General features: G+C 43.1%; 1 protein-coding gene across 1 annotated transcript in view; it reads left to right on the top strand.

The window, feature by feature from the left end:
• Positions 1–1,740: 1,740 nt before the first annotated feature.
• Positions 1,741–17,549, top strand: part of LOC101643821 (ABI family member 3 binding protein) — a 263,477-nt gene continuing 247,668 nt past the window's right edge. The window contains exon 1 of the mRNA XM_045286146.1: positions 1,741–1,840. Coding sequence (XP_045142081.1) covers positions 1,762–1,840 — 79 coding nt within the window. The 5' untranslated portion in view covers positions 1,741–1,761. The remainder of the gene's footprint in view (positions 1,841–17,549) is intronic.

The raw sequence follows: 17,549 nt of genomic DNA, 5'->3' as shown, positions 1-17,549 counted from the left end.
GGTTGGCACAATAAACTTTAACTCACCATTCTAACTGAACATTGGAGATATATTATTGTCATCACTATTATGCTGTAAGAATCCCCAATAGTGCAACAGGTTAAGAACTAGGCTGCTAATTGTGAGGTTGCTGGCTCAAATCCCCCTGTCACGCCACAGGAAAAACATGAGGCTCCCCACTCCTATAAAGATTTTCAATCTCAGATACCCTAAGGAGCAGTTCCACTCTGTTCTGTAGGACCCCTGTGATTGAGTGTTACTGCTGTGTTCAATGACTGCCACTTATCAAATGCTTCGTATGGGCCCGGCACTTTCCTTTAATCCTGCTAGCAAATTTATGAACTGAGTAGATAATTGGTTTTTGGAATGTAAAGTTTGGCAGTTAAGAGTCGAAGGGAAGCTCTGGGGCCTCGCTGCTGCTTAAAGTGCCAGATCCTTTGCGTCCTGGCTTTGTGGGCTCGGACCTCTCAGTCTCTTGGGCCCAGTTTCTCCTCCTGTAAAGTGGACATGTTGACCATGCCTGCCTCCTGGATTGCTTGAGGGTGGAGAGCATGTGTTGACTATGTTGACAGTGGCTAGAGAGTGTCTGGCAGGGGAACGTTTACGTTTAATTAATACTGGTGGAGATGGAGTTTAATCAATACTGTGCAGATGGAGTGTGTTAAAGGGCACATAGCTAATAAAAGGCAGACAAAACTTAAGCCCCGTTGTTCAATCATGTCCAATAGAATTGTACATTTACTACCACAATCTGTTTCCAAACATTCTTTTTCTATTGTGCTGGATGTGAGTGAACTATGGAATGATTTGACATATGTATTAACCCCAATTAATAAATAAAATAATAATTTAGGAGGAGGAAAAAGCTAAAAACAAACAAACCCCCAAACAAAAAATATTTAAACCCAGGGAGTTCTACTCCAGATGTTATCTCATTCTTAAATATTTGAATATCCTGGTGTGATTAGGATTTTCTTAGTCTCAATCTTTCTTATTGATAAAACCAAGGTAGCAAGATATTGCATACATAGTCATTATGAGTATTAATGTGCAATGATATAAGTAAAGGTGCTGGTGCAGAGTCTATCCCAGAGCTGGAGATCAATTAGCAATAATATTCTCCTCTCTCCATAGCTTACCTGTACATACGCATGTGTATCTATCTATGTATAAATATATGTAGACAGGCACATAACATGCACTTCATAACTGCAGTGCCGGGGCGTACTCTTACACACTTTCATAGTATTGGAATTGCAGACTGTGCGCAAGCCCATTTTTATACGTCCATCGCCACCTCAAAGACCTAGATGGGCTTACTGGCTAATTGAAAACAGTTTCCTTCTTAACTGGGTTTTATTTTACAGCCCGTGTGTTCCAATGGCTGTAAGCATGGCCTTTTTGGAATTTTAAGAGAGTTCATTGAAGGTTTCAAAATTGCCTTCATCTTTTTTTTTCTTTTCCAAATGCAGATGACCCGTGATTTCAATCGCAAGTCACAGAGGGGTGAGGAGAAAGACGGAAACAGGCTAGCAGAGGGACGTGTGATGATATGCTTTTGCTCTTGTGCTTACTGTTTCTTTCTCGTGTGTGGGAAAGGGTGTGATGTCATCTAGTCTCCACCCCCTGTGAGTAAGCTTACGGCACCACCAAGTGCAGCCGCCCGCCCGCCTCTGTCACTGGGAGACAGTCCACTTAAAGGCAGCTCCCCGGCTGCGAGACACTCACCAGCATCACTCCCCGGGAGGTGGCAAACGCAACATGCTCTCCAGCCTGGGGTGTCTGCTTCTCTGTGGAAGTATTGCACTAGCCTTGGGAAATGCACAGAAATTGCCAAAAGGCAAGTAGCTCTGCTATTTTATGCTTTAAGAGTAATGTTTAAGAGATACGAGTTTTGAAGGGTTGTTAATTGAATATGATCTGCTTTACCAGATGGGGGAATAGAGCTGTTCTGCAGAAATGAAAAGTTCACCTATGTCAGGGAGTCATTTAAACTTTTACCTCCCACCCTTCTCCTCTGCTATTTACTTTTCAGCTGGAGTCTTTACTGCAAAAATGAAAACCAACTTCTTACTCAGTTTAGCAGATGTTCACAATGGCTTGAATGGGACAGGTTCCATCTGCAGGGTCTTTATATTGAATCACCCTATGTTGCTGCGTCTGATAGTCTGTTAAAACGTGTTGTTTGGTGTGCTTATTTCCCTAACCAGATAGGAAACTACTTCTAGTTTAAAGTCGACAAGAAGCTTGCTCTGTAAGCTGGAAGGCGTGGGGTAAACTGCACATGGACCTGACAGCGGAAGGCTGCGGCTTCCCAGTGCGGAGCACCAACTCGGGGCATGTGCTTGTCGGTAGACACTTTGCGCCAGTGTCTGCACGAGGGTCTGATTTGCTGGACAGCACACTCCCCATTTTCTCTGTGAACTTGCTCTCATTTTAGTGTTGCCATTTTGTTTACTAATACCACTGGAAGCAAATGAATTTCTAAATTTAGACCTTAGAAAGAATCGACCCTTTGAACCCCTCAGCACCAACACGAGAGGCTGTGCTGTCTCGGGACCCATTTGCTGCCCGCCCTTTTGTTTCTTTGCAGCGGTACTTTTCTGAGCCAGTTCCTGGTCTGCAAAGGCTTTTTAAGGTTGCAGACAGCGGGAGTCCGCAGGATTATGAAAAACGGGCTGGGGCTTAGGATACCGCTATGATGGAAAATTTTGAACGGAGTCATGTAGGGCCATGGGCTGGCCAAAAGCCAGGTGTCTACAGCGCCAGAAAGAAAGGTGGGTCATGCTGGAAAAGGTGAGAGACGGTTGATAGGTCCTCTTTCTGGACACGTTGCTGGAGGGTCCTCTTGTCCCAAGTGCAAGCCGATCTCCCCTCAGAATGTAAAGTGAAACTTGGAGTTCTGAAGGTGACAGCTGGAAAGTTTGTGTTCTTACGATTTCACGTGATGGTGGGAGAGTAGTGAGAAAAAAACCGGGCTCCTTAAACCTTTCAGCTGTGGCTTCCACACTATGCAAAAGAAAGTACTGCCACTCTTAGATCTTTTTCTTTTGCAAAGAATGTTGTCCCTCGCTGCTGTAGGAAAAGTGTTTACACACGTCAGTCATGAAGCACAGCACCCCAAATTATTTGTCATTACTGATGACATATTTGACAGGGACATCCCATTATGCAGAGCCAGGGTTTTTTGCGGCTCCACACCTCCAGATGGTTTTATTTTGTTTGTACTCATTGCAGTGGGGGGACAGCCATAGTGCTGTTACCGTCAACTTCTGCAAATTTCAAGTGCTTGAATGATCGTGCTGCAAGCCCTGGATAAAAAGCTCTCGACACAATGTCCCTTTCGTTGCAACGGTGGAAGAGAATCCCAATCGTCAGGAAGGTGCTCTGTGTTTTCGTCCGCAGCATGGTCACACACGTGCCTGTAAGAGAACTTAAAAAACCCATAGTCTGTAAACTTGTCCAATGATGATAATTATAAGATAGACCACCTGTCCTTTTGTTTCTACTGTTTTCTTTAAACGCTGGAGGTCATTGAGGAACTTCCTGTGAGCTCAAGGTGCTGTGCTCAAACTGAGTTCCAGGACGGGGGTTCTCTCCTTAAAAGGGTCTGTGTGCGTGGACCACGTGCGGGGCTCAGCCGCGCTCGCCTTTGACTTCCGAGGCATCTCAGGCTTTGGTGAAGTCATAGCGGATGCTAGCATTTTCACAGATCTGAGAAAACCTCAGTTAAGCGCCCTGTCCAACTTTTTAACCCATGGGCTCCCCAGACCCCTGTGACCAGGAATCCCTTTTTCACGTAAAAAAGCTATAGCGTCTTGCCAGGTGCTTGTACTTCCCAAAATATATTCTGGGAAATGCTGAATGGAATTAGAAAAAAAAAGGTGGGGGTGGGATAGAAGGGTCCCCCCTCCTACACCCCCCATTTCTCTGTTTTGGTATTTCATGTTCGGTCGTATGTAATTGTTGTATAGCGGGTTTGAGGTAGTAAAGACAAGAGCTTTGGTGATGCAATGCTTATGCCTTGGTCTGTTAACTGCAAAGTCAGTAGTTGGAAACCATCTGGGAGAAAGGTGAAGCTTTCTACTCCCCAAAGAGCCCCAGTCTCAGAAAACCACTGACATGGTTCTACTCTGTCCTGTAGGGTTGCTATGAGTTGGAATTAACTTAATATTAATGAGTTTGTTTTTTGGCATGGAAGAACACAAACAATCACATTGTCTAGTGACTTCCAGACTTTTGGCTTTTGTGCCAACCTGGCCAATAAACACATGTAGAGTTAATAAGGTTGCCGTTTAATTGAAGGGCAAAGAGATACATGGCTCAGTGAGCCTCACCTTTCTGCTTCTTGCTCTCTGATGATCGGATCAGTGTGTAGCTACCTTAGCTAGTTCTCTGCCTCAACTTGTGAGCTACCCTACCTGTGGGACACCTAACCTGTGGACTGTTTGAGGCTCCTTCAAGACCTGCTTCACCACACAGCTGGTGTATACATCACTTGAGCTGGGGACTGTCAGACCCGGTCATCTGGCTGACTGTTGTTGACCTGCCCTGCTGTTTGCTTCCTGTGGCCGGACTGCCTGTGTTGCTCTACAGAAGACTCAGCTGTCTGCTTCCTTGACTTGCACCCAGCAGCCCTCGTGAGTTGAAGGACTGCCAGTGTATCAACTGTCTCACAGAAGTGAATGAACTGAGCCATTTGTACTGCTCTGTGGACTAATAGGCTGTTTATTTCTTATGTTGAATATATCCATCTAGCTAGCTAGCTATAATTCTACAGTGCCCTGCTTTTGTTTCTCTAGAGAACCCTGTCCAATACAGATTTATCCTCCAAACCAAAGCAAACTCATCGTGAATTTATATAACGTTTCCAACCACGGAGCAGCTGGTGGGTTCAAACTGCTAGTAACCCCACTATGCCACAAAGCCAAAAAAAATGAAACTCACTGCCATCGCTTGCAATCACAGTGGCCCCACAGGACAGAGTCAGATTGCCCCTGTGAGTTGCCGAGGCTGGAACTATTCAAGTGGGCCCTGTCTTGCCCCTTAGGGGCAGTCGGTGGTTCCACATTGATGACTTTGTGGTTAGCAGCCCACCTGGTAACCATTGTGCCACCAGCGCGCCACTGAAATGTTACTTTTCAATCGGGCTCGATTTCTAGGGTAAAATAGCCAGTTAAGAATGTTCAGGCAGGGGGTTGCGGGGAGGGTGGGAGGGAAAACTTGTTCAACAAAGAACTTGTTCATCAAAGCAAGCCCATTTAACAGATTTTTAAAAATGAAAATGAACTTAGTTACACAAATGTGTTTGTCTGGGTAGACTAGAGAAACAAATCCATGGACACACATATGTGTATAAGAAAGATTTACATACAGGAGGAATTGAACATTGAGAAAACATCCCAACCCCATCCAGTCCAAGGCCATACGTCTGATATTAGCCCATATGTCTGGTACCAATCTTTAAAGTCCTCTGCAGACTCACGAAACACATGCAATGCAGCCAAATGCAGGATGATCACAAGCCAGTGGGTAGAACGACTTTGGGTCCAGTGGCGTTGTAAGCATCTCAGCGCTGGTAGGGGTCTCTCTGTGGCTTCTCTGGCTTCCGAGGTCTGATTGTGTCCTTGTGGCCTGTCTTCTGCAATGTCTCCCAGGGAGTAGCAGAGAAGGAGAGGGGTCTTCTGCCTCCAAGGAGGAAGTACCCGATTTCCCAGAATTCTCAGGAGAAGGCCATGCCCACACAGAAGTCTCATTGGCTATCTCCAGATTGACAGCCTAGACTCCACCCCTACACTCTTACTCCTTACACTGACACCACATTAAGTGACTAACACAACGAATAAGTCCCTCTGTTTCTCATTTCACCACAGGCTGTTGAAAACCTAATCACGGGTCACCCTTTGGGAACCCCTGACCTAGTTATTAAGCATTCATTTGACAAATGAAGACAAAGCAGGGCCAGGGGACTGTGCAACGTTCTGAAGCTGGAACTGGATCCTCCTTGGACTCAGAGTCTGTGCTCAACCTCACTTCTTCCCTCAGCAAGCTGGCTCTCCTGGATCCATTCTGAAGTTTACACGTGAACTCTACCCTTTCCTTCAAAAACTTTTTTTTTTTAAAGTTTCTGGTAAAGCTAAAAAATATATCAACTTAATGTTCACATTTTCTCAACAATATATCTTTGAGAAGGAGAGAGGTGATGCAAGTAGGCCATGAGGCAGCATAATGGCCATCTTTGCTGTAGTCATCTTGGCCATAAATATAAGAAATCACTTGCCATGGGTTGATGTCTGCATGCATGCCTAATCATATACCTTGTAGAAAATAAGTTATTGGAAGTTTCTTGCTTACCTCAGGAATGCAGAGAGCATACGCTGTTGTGACGTGTGGTGGGTCCACTTACACGCATAGCAACCTCATGTGAAGGAGTGGCGCTATGGGGCTAGTTTTGACTGCAGTCTTCACAAAAGCAAAGAACCAGGTCTTTTCCGTGCCGAGCCACTGGTTGGGTTTAAATGGCCAACTTTCTGCTTGTAGCTGAGGTGCTTAGCTGTTTGCATCACCAGGGCTCTTAGAGTATGAGTTAAGAGACTAATGTTAATATAGGAGCCCTTAGGGCCTGGTGCTTATGCATTGGACTGGTAACCACAAGGTCAGCAGTTTGAAACCATCAGTAGCTCTGCATGAGAGAAACAAGGGTTTCTACTCCTGTAAGGAGTTACTATCTCAGAAACCCACAGGGGCCGTTCTACCCTGCTCTCTATAGCAAAACAATGAATTGTCCATTCAACGACAATGGGTTGAGCTGAATGTTAATATAGCTCTTCTCAGGCCAACCAATAAACGATTGTGTTCTTTGGCAAGTAATTTCCCTTTGACTAATAGGAATCATGATAATTAGCTGATAGTATTATGCTAAATGAATCCAGAGATGTAGAACTTTAGTAGAGGCTGATCATACCAAACACTGCCATTTGGGATGCCTTAAAGATTCTGACACATGGCAGGCGTACAGTAAACACTACTGGGCCCCAGAAATGTAAGTCAATATTAAAAAAGGATGCACATTAAATGATGTATGATCTTGTAACACAACTGTAAGACACAACTCTTGGGGGGTGACATAGGAGGTGGAATGTTGGTGGGAAGGCATTAAAAGGGAGTTAAGGGTCAAGACAAGGGGGAAGGGTTTCCAATCTAGTCTGACTTGTCCATTGTTTACAAGGCCACGATTCTCTATGGCAAGTTGCACCTTTGTTTTAGGAGCTGGGTAAGGTCTCCTGAAACCTTGGTGAGAGATGTTCTTGAATGAGTTTTGCAGGAAGAGAGAGAGAGAGAGAGAGAGGGAGAGAGGAGCGTAACACAAGGACCCTAAAGAATTTCCACCTTGTTTTATTCCTTTGAAAGCACCAGTGCTCCAGTTACTTCTCAGAGTCTTTTTCTTGGCACCACGGATGTTACTTTCTTCTAAAATTTTCCTAGGTTAACAGCTAAAATCCAAACCACAGAGAACAATGAGTATGTGGTGAAAGGAGCCAACAAAAGCTACAATGGGATCGCAGGAGCTTGACCCGCCTCTTTGCAGGAGCTCTGGTGTACAGTAGATCACAATCGGCCAGAGTGGGAACACGGCTTTGTTTGGCAAGCCTGTCATGGCTGCCGAGGCATGTGTGAGGCAAACCACCAGGAAACATCCCTGATGCAAGTATAATCAGATGGCCAGAGGGCGTGAGGGTCCTGGGTGGGACTTTTGGCCTCCAGAGGCAGCTGGATCCTTTCTTGGATTCTTATCTGACATGAAAGAAATCTTGACTCTGGAGATAACCCCAAATGTGGGTAGAAGACTCCAGTAGGTATCTTAGTTATAAATACCTATTATTAATATTATCATCTAGATAATATTTTTTGAGCTGAAACATTATGCAGTGTTTTAGTTCTAATCATTCTTTATGTGAGAAAGCTAGTTAAATACTTAAAGTGCCCCTCAAAAGCAGGTATCTATTTCTCCCTTTTACACAAAGCCAAAAATTACACCTCAGAATTTAAGTATTTTGCTCAAAATCATATGATCAGCAAGAGGCTAAATGCCCTGTCTTTCTTTAATTTCTGTGCAATATCACATATCTCCTGTATTATACAGATAAATGTGTTCAATTAATGCAGTGTATTCCATCTATATACAAAGCACATAGAATGAGAAGACAAGGCTCACCACCTGTTTATAGAGGGTTGCCTGGTTAAGGGAGATAACAAAGGAATCAAGGAATAATTATAGAGAGAAACCCTCTATAGATTAAGCATAAAGAACTTTTGGGAGCTGCCAAAAGGGCCCAATCCAGACAGAAAGGTAAGAAAGAACGGAAAATGAGTCACGCAAGCCTGAAGGGATGGTATGAGTAGGGCAAGAAGGGCTGTAACCTTGGGGTGAGAGGTCTGCCTGCAGAGGTAGCTGCACAACAAGAGTAATTCCAGGAACTAGTGCTCACTGGTGTTGACGTGTGAGAGGGGAGGCCGAGACTGGGAAATCCATACAGGATACAACTGTGCCTTCCTCCTCTCTCTCTGCCCTGACTCCACAACATTGATTACCAAGAGGAAATAGAATGTTGACTTTGGAGAGGAAGGCTCCCATACTGTGCTTGGTCAACATTTCCAGACACTCACCTGGAGTCTGGCTCTCACTTGCTGTGGAGCCCGACCAGCCTCATTTGGAAGGAAGCAACCGGGCGTCCCTCCAGTGGCTTAGCCCATTTATCCAAAGGGTGGGTGATGCCTGGAAGGGGCTGGATCTTTTCAATCTTAGGCCAGAGATGCTGGAGTAGAGAGATAGTAGTGAGGAGTGCAAAAGTAAGCCTAGTGGGTGGAGCTCTGTTTATATTTGAGTAATGCATGTGAGTGGGATGCTATTAAAGATGGCATTGCAAAAAAAACCTAAAAACTTTCTCTGCTCAAAGAAAACAGAAAACCACCAGAGAAATATTTCATCTTTCATAATCATAGAATTTCGTGACAAAATTAATTTGCTTATTTTCTAGTTTATTCAAGCAATGTTTATTGAGTACCTGCTGGCAAAGGTGAGTGAGATGCAGTGCTATTACAAGTAAACCTTATGTTAGGAATATAATTATACTGAGTGAAATATCAATCAGAAAAGAAAACTATCATATGAGATTAACAGAATTAGTGGTATTGCATTAGACTTGAAAAGATATTGAATTGACAAATATTTTATTATATGTTTTTTCCCACAAAATGGAGAATGTGCAAATTCATTAAGTATAATTTGTTTTGATGTTAAGACCCTCATGTTTAGGATTTGAAGTTTGAAATAATTTACTTAGATGCTGTTATGCACTCATTAACTAAATGTAGTGTTTTATAGACTACCACACCGGGTCACAAGATGACAATCAGTGTCTGTAGAGATACACAACTCTGGAAACCTCATGTGGACGGTTCTTCTCTGACCTGCAAGGTTTCTAGTGCTGGAGTCAGACAGGCGGCTGTGGTTTTTTGGTTTAGTTCTATCTCAGTTCTTCACTCTTATTTAACAGCTGACATCTGTAGGAGTTAAGCTACCCCATGATATCACTATGCACTGCCATTATATGACATAACAGGAAGGAAAAAGATGAATTCATATAATATGTTAAGAAAAACAAAATACTCTAGGATCCCAGGCAATGCAAGCTACAGGAGTTAAGCAAATGTGCAATTAATTTCGGTGTTCAGAATATCCAGGTGATAGGAAATTCATTTGGAATGGTTCATTAAATGGTGCACTTGGTGTGTGTACTCTAGTCTACCTTCTTTGCTTGTCTGTTTGTCTGTCTTATGTTAGGATTACCATTGAGTCCATCTCCACTCACACCAACGCCATCGGTAGAATTGTTCCACAAGATGTTCTTGTCTATAATCTTTTAAAAAGTGTTTTTTCAGACTTTTCATTTGCAGTGATGCTGGGTAGGTGCAAACGGCCAGCCTCGGAGTTAGTAATAATTTACAAACTGTTTGTGCCACCCAGGGGTATTTTCAGGTCTATTGTGCTGCTGTTAGGTGCTGCCAAGCGTGTTTTGACTCATAGCAACCCCATGTCCAACAGGATGGAACACTGCCAGGCCCTGCACCACCCTCACAATTGGTCTTACGTTTGAGCCTGTTGCAGCAGCCATGTGTCAGTCATCTTTGTTGAAGTCTGCCTCTTTCTCGCTGCCGCTTTCCTTTCCCAAGCATTGATGTCCTTCTCCATTGATGTGCCACTCTCTCCCGACACGCCCAAATTATGTAAGAGGAAATCTCACCCTACTTGCCTCTAGGGAACATTCTTGCAGTACTTCTTCCAAGACAGATCTGTTTGTTCCTTTGGCAGTCCGTGGTACAAGATCCTTCATCTGCACCGCAATACAAGTGCATCCACTCTTCAGTCTTCTTTATTCAGTGTCCAACTTTCGCACGCATCGGAGGCCATTGGAAATACCCTGGCTTGGTTCAGATGTGCCTTAGTCCTCAGAGAAACAATGCAGCCTTTGACCTTTTGATGGCTGCTGCCATGATCATTGCTTGTGCATCCTTGGCAACTTCCATCTTCTGACCTATCATCGTGATATTACCTACTGGTCCTGTTGTGAGGATTTTGGTTTTCCTCACATTGCCCTGGCACCCATAACGAAGGCTGCCATCTTGGATCTGCATCAGCAAGTACTGCAAGCCCTGGTCCCTTTCAGCAAGCAAAGTGTGTCATCTGCAGATCACAAGGTAATACAACTTCCTCCAGTCCTGATGCCACACTCTTCTTCATAGAAGCCAGCTTCTCGGATTATTTGCTGAGCACGCAGATTGAATAAGTATGGTGAGATGCTGTAACCCTGACACATACCTTTCCTGATTTTAAACCATGAGTACTCTACTCACACAATTGTTTCTTGATCTATATATAAGTTCCTCATGAGGACAATGAACTATTCTGAAATTCCCATTCTTCTCAGAGTTATCCCTACTCTTTTATGATGCACATACTCCATTGGCTTTGCATAGTCAACAAAACACAAGTAAACATCTTTCTGGTATTCTCTGCCTTTAGCGAAGATCCATCTGACACCAGCATTGATATTCCTTGTTCCGTGTCCTCTTCGGAATCCAGCCTAAACCTCTGGGAGCTCCCTGTGGATGAACTGCTGCAATCATTGTTGGATGATTTTCAGAAAAAATTTACTTGCATGGGCTATCAATGATATTGCTCTAGAATTTGAGTGTTCTGTTGCGTCACCTTTCTTGGGAAAAGGCAAAAACAGGAATCTCTTCTAGTCGGTTGGCCTAGTCTTTCAAAATTCTTGGCATAGACAGGTGAGGGCTTCCAGTGCGTCAGCAGCTTGTTGAGACATTTCAATTAGAATTACATCAATTTCTGGAGATTTTCTTTTTGTCTAATGCTGTGAGTGCAGATCAGAATTCTTCCTTGATTGATTGACTGATTTGTGCTCCTGCTACATCTTGAAATGGCTGAATGTTGAGTAGTTCTTTTTGGTACAGTGACTAGTCTTTCTATCTTCTTTGATGCTTCCTGCACTATGCAATATTCTACCATTAGAATCTTTCCATATTGCAAGTTGGTGCTTGAATGTTTTTCTTGAGTTCTTTCAGATATACTGCTAACTCTAGGATTTTGCACATTTTATGATAATATGTCTTTGAATTCTCGAGCTTCCCTTTGAAAGTTTCTTTGACTTCATCATTTCTTCCATTTGCCTTAGCTAATGTCTGATCAAAAGCAGGTTTCAGAGTCTTTTGACCTCCACTTTGATCTTTCTTTCCTGTTTTTTTTAAATGACCTTTTGCTTTCTTTATGAATGATGTTCTTTATGTCACTCCACAGCTCATCAGGCCTTCTGTCATTCGTGTTTAATTCATCAAATTTGTTCTTGAAATGTTCTTAAAATTTGGGTGGGATACACTCAAGTTTGCATTTTAATTTTTTTCAGCGTCAATCCGAACTTATGTATGAGTAATTGATGGTCCATTCCACAGTCAGCAGCTGGACTGGTTTTAGCTGCTGATGTTGAGCAGAAAAACATAACAAAGACTCAAGAAGGCTGTGCACAATGGCGAATTACAACAAACATAACCCGATATGAAAAAAAACGAAATACCATAAAATATTAAAACCCAGATCAATCCCAAAGTGTATCAGCAAGGAGATCAAGTGACCAGGTTTTAAGCATTCAAGTCAGATTGATCATTACAATCGACTCTAGTAATCTCTCTAGGACTCCGTCTGATAACCAAGCTATTCTCATCCCTTGATTATGGTTGGCGGGAAATCACCCATGCCTTCTCTCATCTGTCCCTTTCAGACTCCTGCTCATTTCTCTCTTCCTTCCCCACTTCATCCTTTCCCTCTTTCTCTTCTCCCCTCAGTGTCCCAAGAGTTCTCGGAACATCTTCTAACTACTCCTGCCGGCCAGTTTGGCCTGCGGCCTCTCTCCACAGCTGACTCTTCATCTGTTTGGATGCGACAGGAATTATTCCTTTGGAAGACAATTTTTTTTTTCAAAGCTGGAGTGGGTGTTTCTGTCATGCTAAATATTCCACTTGCATGAAAAATGATATTGTTTCACGTTCGTTTATCTTGGCATCTGCAAGTTTTAAAAAGCACACATTTGCATTCATCTGATAAGCTCTCATATCAGATTGGACAAACCATATCCATCAAATCACATCATAGTTTATTCTTAAATGGCTTTGAATATGCTATCAGTCAATATTCCCTGAAGTATGGCAATAACTTATGCACAAGAAACACCAGATATTATCGTGTGCTTTTGTAAGACTGGTTGCTGATTTGCTCCTGGAGTTTTGTAGGAACCTGATATTTTGAAGAACTTGCAGAAATGTTGCTGCTTCCCAGCAGCTTATTGAGCTAGATTTTAAGTTGATGTCTCATTTCTCTTCATTTGACTTACTGCCAATATTTCAATGAAAGGCACCTTCTGTGTCATATGTCCTCCTGAAATGTGACTGGAAACTGGATTAGAATTGTAGGAGTTAAATACCATTTCCACACACCAGCTGAGGTAGTTTATTGTGCCAACCTGGCTGATAAACACATGTGGGGTTAACTGAAGGGCAGAGGGCTAAATGGCTCAGTGAGCCTCGCCTTTCTAGTTCTTAGGTCTCTTGCTTTGTGATGATCAGACCAGGATGCAGCCACCTTAGCCAGTTCCCTGCTTCAGCTGGCAAGGCTCACTTCCTGCAAGACATCCCTGAGGAGAAGCCACGTGGACCTACCCTGATGCAGCCCTGGGTGCTAGAGCAGCTGTGTGGAGACCCTCTGCCAGCACTGAGATGTTTACACATTTACTGACTCGGCTTTCCTCCAGCAGTCGGCAACATTGTGTGTGTTTTGTGAGATGGAGGAGGACTTTGTGGATTGGTGTTGAATATATGGGTTAATGTTGGACTTGTGGGCTTGGGCAGCACTGGGTTGGGATGTTTTCTTGATGCGCACTTAACCTTTATATAACTCTCTTATACGTGAGTTTCTGTGAATTTGTTTCTCTAAAGACTAACACACCAGCCTACCTCTTTGAACCCCTCCAAACCTCGGGTTCAGTGTTCTCTTCAAGGTACTCAACAAATGACTTCCAAAATTCCCTCTCATTCTTTGTCTCCATTACTTCTTTCCCCACCTCTATGTCTTTTCAAGTCCTAGCCCTTGTGTTTGGATGACCCTTTGACCTTTCAATCTTTTCAACCATGACACAGAAATAACTAGGAGTTAACATGTATGTAAAAGTTAACTTTTTTCCTACACCCAGATGTGTGTGTGCAAGACTGAGCTGTTGTGCTGGTTCTGCGTCATACACATAGATATGAAAACATGCCTGTTCTAGGAAACAATAACATTTGGTGAGAGGAGCCATTGTTTTTGACTCAGCAACATGATCATACTGTGGCTTAGGGTTTTTCTCATCTGTAGAACAAAATATAGTTGTTTATCAGCAGTATTTATGAAATTATTTCTGAACTATCCTGACACTGAAGCAAGTGGCTATTTTTGTTAGACTGTTTAGGGACCAGCAACTTAAATTTTAAATATTGATTATCTCAATGAAATCGTTAGAATTACTAATAAAACAATATCCTTGAATCACTTGTAAAAACAAGTTACTTCACATTATGGGTTAGCAAAAATTCGTACTCCACATCCTCTTGGCAAGCAAGGTCATGTTCACGATATTTTGCCAGTAGGTCTGCCTTTTCAGATGCAGACCTTCTGGGAGCGTTCTCAGCTGTTCACCAAGAGCACGCGTGTACGTTTACATCTCTAATTTGTCAGTTGACTTGCATTGTATGACATTTGGTCTGAATCAGCTCTTCAATCCAAACATCTGTTTTCACTTACGTTAGAAAATTAAGACAAGAATTTACACTAGTATTTTCCAACGCTGTCATAAACCCACCACGCACATGGCATCTCGAAAGTTTGGTGGTTTCCCAGAAACATCCACTCCAAACGTTCCTTTCCACAACCAGAGGTCGAGAGGCCACTGAAGACACCACAAACACCAAATAAACATCCTGAGAATTATGTTAGCAAATAATCTCAGAGGGATTAGAGGATAAACATGACCAAAGACAGGGATTTCTCTTTCCAGGGACTTTCCTTGTTTCCTGAGCGGTGTGGTGGTGGTGGTGGTGGTATATGACACACTTGTTGTGTTAGTCTGGGTATATTAGAGAAACAAATCCACAGAAACTCATGTATAAGACAGAGTTTTATATAAAGGTTAAGTGCGCATCAAGAAAACATCCCAACCCAGTGCTGGCCAAGCCCACAAGTCCAACATTAACCCATATGTCCAACACCAATCCACAAAGTCCTCCTCCATCTCACAGAACACACACTATGACTCCGACTGCAGGAGGAAAGCCGAGTCAGTGAACGTGGAAGCATCTCAGTGCTGGCAGGGGTCTCCACACGGCTGCTCCAGCACCCAGGGCTGTATCGGGGCAGGTCCATGCGGCTTCTCCTTGGGGGTGTCTTGCAGGAAGTGAGCCTTGCCAGCTGAAGCAGGGAACTGGTTAAGGCAGCTGCACCCTGGTTCAACCATCAGATAGCAAGAGACCCAAGAACTAGAAAGGCGAAGCTCACTGAGCCATTTATCCCTCCGCCCTCAATTAACTACACGTGTTTATCGGCCAGGTTGGCACAATAAACTAAGTACCTCCTTTGTAAAAGAAACGTGTCTTCATTAATATAATCCGAAGAGTCTTCCACCTTGCATCTTCACATTCATAAAGCCTAGTGGAAGATGGTGACATCTGATTGGGAGAAGAAACCTTCTGGGTTGTTCTATTAAAGTTGCATTTGTTTAACAAATCATTTTAAAGTATATTGCAGGAGTTAAATTGGAATCGAAACCCACTGCGTGGAGTGGATTCTGACTCATAGAGACCTTATTAGAACAGAGGAGACCGACCCCATATTGTTTTCAAGACTTATAGACCAGACTGTCTCAGCTTCCATCAGTGGGGTGCCTGGTGGGTTTAATATACTGACAGCAAAGAGTTAACTGCTGAACCACCAGGGCTTTGTTTTTTTTTTACAGAGAGTTCTCAGGCCAGATAAAGCATCAGTAACACCTGGAGAGCTTCTTAAGCATTGGGCATAGTTAGCCTCCTTGCCTGAGGTTCCGGTTAGGTCGAAGGCTGCGTCGGCCAGGTAATGCACATTTCAACCAAGTTCTCAGCCAATGATTCTACCGGTGCTGCTGATTCCGGAACAGTATTTCAAAAGCCACAGTGTTGGTGAGTCTACTAAGTATGAGGAGACCTACAACCTCCACCCTTTCTCTCTCCGCTACTACTAATGCATCATACTCTGATTCAGCAGGTCTGATCATCTGCATATCGAACAACTATTCCCAGTGATACTGCTGCTGTTAGCCATGAATTTAGCATGCCAAACAAAGAGGCATAGTGCTTAAGTGTTGGGCTGCTAACCACAAAGTCAGCAGTTTTAAATCACCAGCTGCTCAGAAGGAGAAAGACGGGGCTTTGTGCTCCCCTAAAGGGTTGCAGTGTGAGAAACCCACAGGGGCAGTTCTATTTCCTCCTAATCTTGACGCGATGGCAGTGAATTTGGTTTGGAAGGATATCGGCGTGCTTTGAGTCAGATGCTACTTGATGGGGGTGAGTTTGGCTTTTTGAAGGATGGTTAATTGAAGGAGAAAGATAGATGAAGCTCTCTGTTCCCTTAGAAACCAGAATAATAATTTATGAATTATGGAGGAGTCGGTTCATGAGGGAGGGGGAGCGGGGAAGGAGAGGTAAAATGGGGAGCTGATATTAGGGGCTCAAGTGGAAAGCAAATGTTTAGAGATTGATGATGGCCACAAATGTACAGAGGTGCTTGACACAATGGATGTATGTATGGATTGTGATAAGAATTATACGTGCCCCCAATAAAATGATTTAATAAAAACAAAAAACAAAACCAAAAGTCTCAGAAAACCTAAGGGGCAGTTCTACTTTGTCTTATAGGTTCCCTAGGAGCCAGAATCAACCTGATGACAGTGAATTGGAAGATGATTAATTTTAGCTAAATTACTATAGTTCTATACAGTTGGCAAACCCATGCTTTCTGTTCAGTATGTGAAATATGTCTATAGGGGGAAAAACTCCACAAAAGTTTAACATGAAAATATCAGTTCTTGTGATGAACTTGCTGGCGACATTTATACTGAAAAGTGTATCCTTCACCAAAGCTGGTTGAGATCTGACTGTGTTTGGTGGTGAGTCATGTCTAAAATTTGGGTTGGAAGGGTTTGGTGACATTATGAGATTTTTAGAAGCATTCTGTGTGTGTGTGTGTGTGTGTGTGTGTGTGTGTGTGTGTGTTAGTGCACGATAAAGCCTAAGACATCTGTTAAGTGTAAACTGAACTCAAGAAAGCCACTATAAAGTAAGACGAGTTTACTAGGTCACTCAAGAGAAATACAATTGTGAAACATGATGAATTTGTTACTTCGTGTACATGCTTTCTGTCATTTTGACTTACAATGGACTGTTAGGCAGTGCTTCAGCTATTGTTGGGCACCAGCCTATTGTTGAGCCTTAACTATGACGTTTTTATTTGGCAATCGGCTAAAACATTGTGTGTGTGTAGTTAGTTTTTAGGTTAGAGATTCTTTTTAGTTTGGGGAATCATAAAACCCTTGACAAATATAAACAAATGCATCTGTGGGCCTGTGCATCTTTCCAGTGTGCTTGGCCTTAGAATCTGCATCTTCTCAAAGAAATGTGAGACCTAATACCAGTTTTTTTTTCTTTTTTTTGTTTGTTTGTGAGTGAGAGAGTGAGTCAGTCAGTGAGTGAGAGAGTGTGAGAGAGTGAGAGTGTGAGAGAGTGAGTGAGAGTGAGAGTATGAAAGAGTGAGTGAGTGAGTCAGTGAGTGAGTGAGAGAGTGAGTGAGTGAGTGTGAGAGAGAGTGAGTGAGAGAGTGAGTGAGTGTGAGAGAGAGTGAGTGAGAGAGTGAGTGAGTGAGT

This window comes from Echinops telfairi, unplaced genomic scaffold, assembly GCF_000313985.2.
Source record: "Echinops telfairi isolate 266 unplaced genomic scaffold, ASM31398v2 ScPeMD7_6;HRSCAF=24_0, whole genome shotgun sequence".
NCBI lineage: Eukaryota > Metazoa > Chordata > Mammalia > Afrosoricida > Tenrecidae > Echinops > Echinops telfairi.
This window is presented reverse-complemented; position numbering and strand designations above follow the sequence as displayed.